The sequence below is a fragment of the Gossypium hirsutum genome, chromosome A11, assembly GCF_007990345.1.
Source record: "Gossypium hirsutum isolate 1008001.06 chromosome A11, Gossypium_hirsutum_v2.1, whole genome shotgun sequence".
In the NCBI taxonomy this organism is placed as follows: Eukaryota; Viridiplantae; Streptophyta; class Magnoliopsida; order Malvales; family Malvaceae; genus Gossypium; species Gossypium hirsutum.
Window position 1 is genome coordinate 18,267,448 of NC_053434.1, and position 2,947 is coordinate 18,270,394.

Here is a 2,947-nt window from a genome sequence, read left to right on the forward strand (position 1 = left end):
ATAGATTTTAATGCATTATTTTTTTTCCGTAAGGTTGGTACGTTGTAATTGTCATTTCAAGTTGTGGCGGTGGAGGAATTCATAGCGGAATTAATTTAGGCATTTGGCCAAAGAGTGTCTCCACCATGTAATTGTGGCAGCAGACTAACAGCAGGGGGGCTTCAAAAATCTACGCCATGTTTGTGTTGTAGGATGACACGAGGGATTGAGGACCAAAAAAACTAATGGGCATTAGGCTATACGGTTTACTCCCTCTTTTGCTTTGACTCTCTTACCCAACCCTAAACCCTATACCTTTCTATTCTGCTTCGTCTAAAAGAAATTTTGAACAATGCTTATGCAATTCCCTTACTCCTAAGTCGTAATATAAGTCATATGACAAGAAACTTAAATGTCAAAATCAAGGAACACCAAAATCCTGAATGTGAACGTTTAATCTTCTAAGCCAAATAGAGTGATTAATCATATGGAAAACATCATATCTCTTAGGCGTTGGGTTCACCACAAAATGCCTTTGAACTTGCTTCACTCTCCTTTGCATTCTCAGATATTGTCTCTGAGAAATGCCCATCAATATCTCTTTTATGTTGGGGATGTCCTTGACGGCAATCTGAACTGAGAAGGACTTCCAGTTTAGGACATCACTGAAAGGCGCCACATAGCCGTCTGAAATCAACACCGGAACACACTCTGCATAAATGGCCTCCACAATTCTCGGGCTCGCCACTTCGTATCCGCTAGGACATAGGCAAAACCTGCTGTTCTTCAGCTTCGACATGTACGAAACTCCCTTGGGAAGTTGGTCGTACACTTGGACGTCCGGGTCGTTTTTATCTTTCCACTCATTCAGGAGGAGGTACCGGATGTAGCCGTGGAGATGACCTGCGAAAAAGGCAAGAATGGACCGACGAGAGGGTGGAAGACCGCCGATATCCGCTTCACCCTTTAAGAGATTGATTTCTGGAAATGAGGCATCTTTAGCTGGATTAAACCCTTCTGAAGTGTTTGCATTACATAAAACTCTAATGGACTTGTTGAACAAATGAGGCACATAGGAGGATGCAAGCGGCCCCTGCAAGTAAATTAATCAACCAATACGCCTAAATATGATGTCCAAGTTGCAAAAATATAATATTACTTACCCAATCATGGCAGGAGAGCACGAAATGGTCAGCACCAACGCTACGGTTCCAGTAAGGATATTTACCGGAAATGACATGGATGTAGTCGATGACAATCCGTCCGATAGCATCCGTTTTAAGGGATTCAGACTCGTAGAGATAACGAACCAGCATGGCAACACTGAATGGAAGGAAATAAACCAAAGCCTCATCAGGATCTTGAGTTGTATAAAGTTTTCCCTTTTCCACTTCATGAATGAACCTTCCTTCCGAAGAATATATGCTCTTACATGGACCATTATGGAACATTGGTGGCTCTCCTTCCTGGTACACATAAATCTTGAACAGCTTCTCCATTTCTAAGTAACTCCTAAATTATTTCGATTTCAACCAGAGCATTACTTCATTGTAATTTAGTCACAAAAAAAATTCAAAGAAAAATTGAATTTGTATACCTATGGAAAGCATTCGCATTTCTGTATATTGGTCCATGAGGAACATAATCCGGATCATGATGAATCGATGTCAAGTTCCGAACTCGAGCAGCCTCTTTAATGAAGGATCGAGCTCTTGCCATATATGCTTCGACCATCTTCAACTTGCTGCTTCGCTTTACAACTCTTGTCGTGGATGTAACATTGTCAATGTCTTTGTCAAGAAGTGCATCTGAAAAAGACATGTTGGGGTCAAGTTTATCGGTTTCAGCTTCCATGAAAGGAGAATCCGTGGAGGACCCATTGAAGATGGAAGAATACCAGTGGCCGCCATATCTCCATTTCCATGGCGAAGACAACGGAGAAAAAGTGGAAGGGTAAGGAACCAATGTAGAGACAAGAACTAAGAGCACGACCGACGGTATAACAAGGATTAAACTCAAATTCAATGAAGGAGACGACCAGAAAGATGAAGTATGTCTATGCTGAGCCTTGTCATTATGAGGACTTATCATCATAACTAGAACAACATGCAGAATCTTGCAATAAAAACCCTTTGTTCTAAATTAGTACCAGAAACTGAAAACAAAGAAAATTAATGAACTTGGTGAAGTAGACTGGGGGATTTATTTCTTGATAGCAGGTTGTGCTTTGCTGCCAACGTTCATCGTTTCTATTAATAATGAGTTTCTTTGAGTCGACGCTTCCATTTTATTTTTCCAAGTTGGCCTCTATTTATTCCAATATCGGTCTCGTATACACATGTTCTTGCTTCCCCTTTTTCATATAGAATTCATATATACACGTGTATGATTTATTTTAATCATTAAAATTTGAAGAAGAAAAAATATTAAAGGGAATGTGAAATTGATTTGATTTAATATCCATATTTCTTGCACTAAAAATTGTGGGTAATTATTGATGCACTTTTAAGAAAATAACTCAAAAGGTTATAAACCTCGAAAAGATATTTTAATTCAAAAAATACAAATGATATCTATATAGAAGTAGGATTATTCTTTTTATTTATAGTTATTTTTGGAAATGTCATTATAGCATGCATTTAATTCACAATATTTACAGGTACATCAAAAGAAAAATAAAAAGTCGATAATGCCACTAAGATTGATTCAAATGTTATATTAAATATAGTTAAATCAATTTTAATCCATATATAGCAGATATTAAAATATTCCAAGTTGTAGGAAGGAAGATGATCCCAAAAGTGAAAGGGGAGCAACATTCAGTGAAATCAAAGCAGAAAAGGGGGAGCAACTAAGTCAGGGATAGCCTCTAGATCTGAGTTAGGGGGCCGTCGCCATTACGGACTTTGATTGGAACTTCGCACCATTTTACTCTTCTTAACAACTTCAATAGTTTTTAAAACATGGT

General features: G+C 38.3%; 1 protein-coding gene across 2 annotated transcripts; it reads right to left on the reverse strand.

Moving 5' to 3' along the window:
- Window positions 1-335: 335 nt before the first annotated feature.
- On the reverse strand, window positions 336-2,304 carry LOC107923203 (probable glycosyltransferase At3g07620). 2 transcript variants are annotated; one of them, XM_016853421.2, is made up of 3 exons: window positions 1,577-2,304; window positions 1,143-1,491; window positions 336-1,072 (listed from the first exon to the last, which is right to left on the reverse strand). In XM_016853421.2, exons 1-3 carry the CDS (start codon window positions 2,071-2,073, stop codon window positions 401-403), a joined length of 1,518 nt encoding a protein of 505 aa, XP_016708910.2. In that variant the 5' UTR covers window positions 2,074-2,304; the 3' UTR covers window positions 336-400. The 2 variants fall into 2 exon arrangements, with proteins under 2 accessions (XP_016708910.2, XP_016708911.2); XM_016853422.2 differs by having other exon boundaries at window positions 336-1,030; window positions 1,577-2,303.
- Window positions 2,305-2,947: the final 643 nt, after the last annotated feature.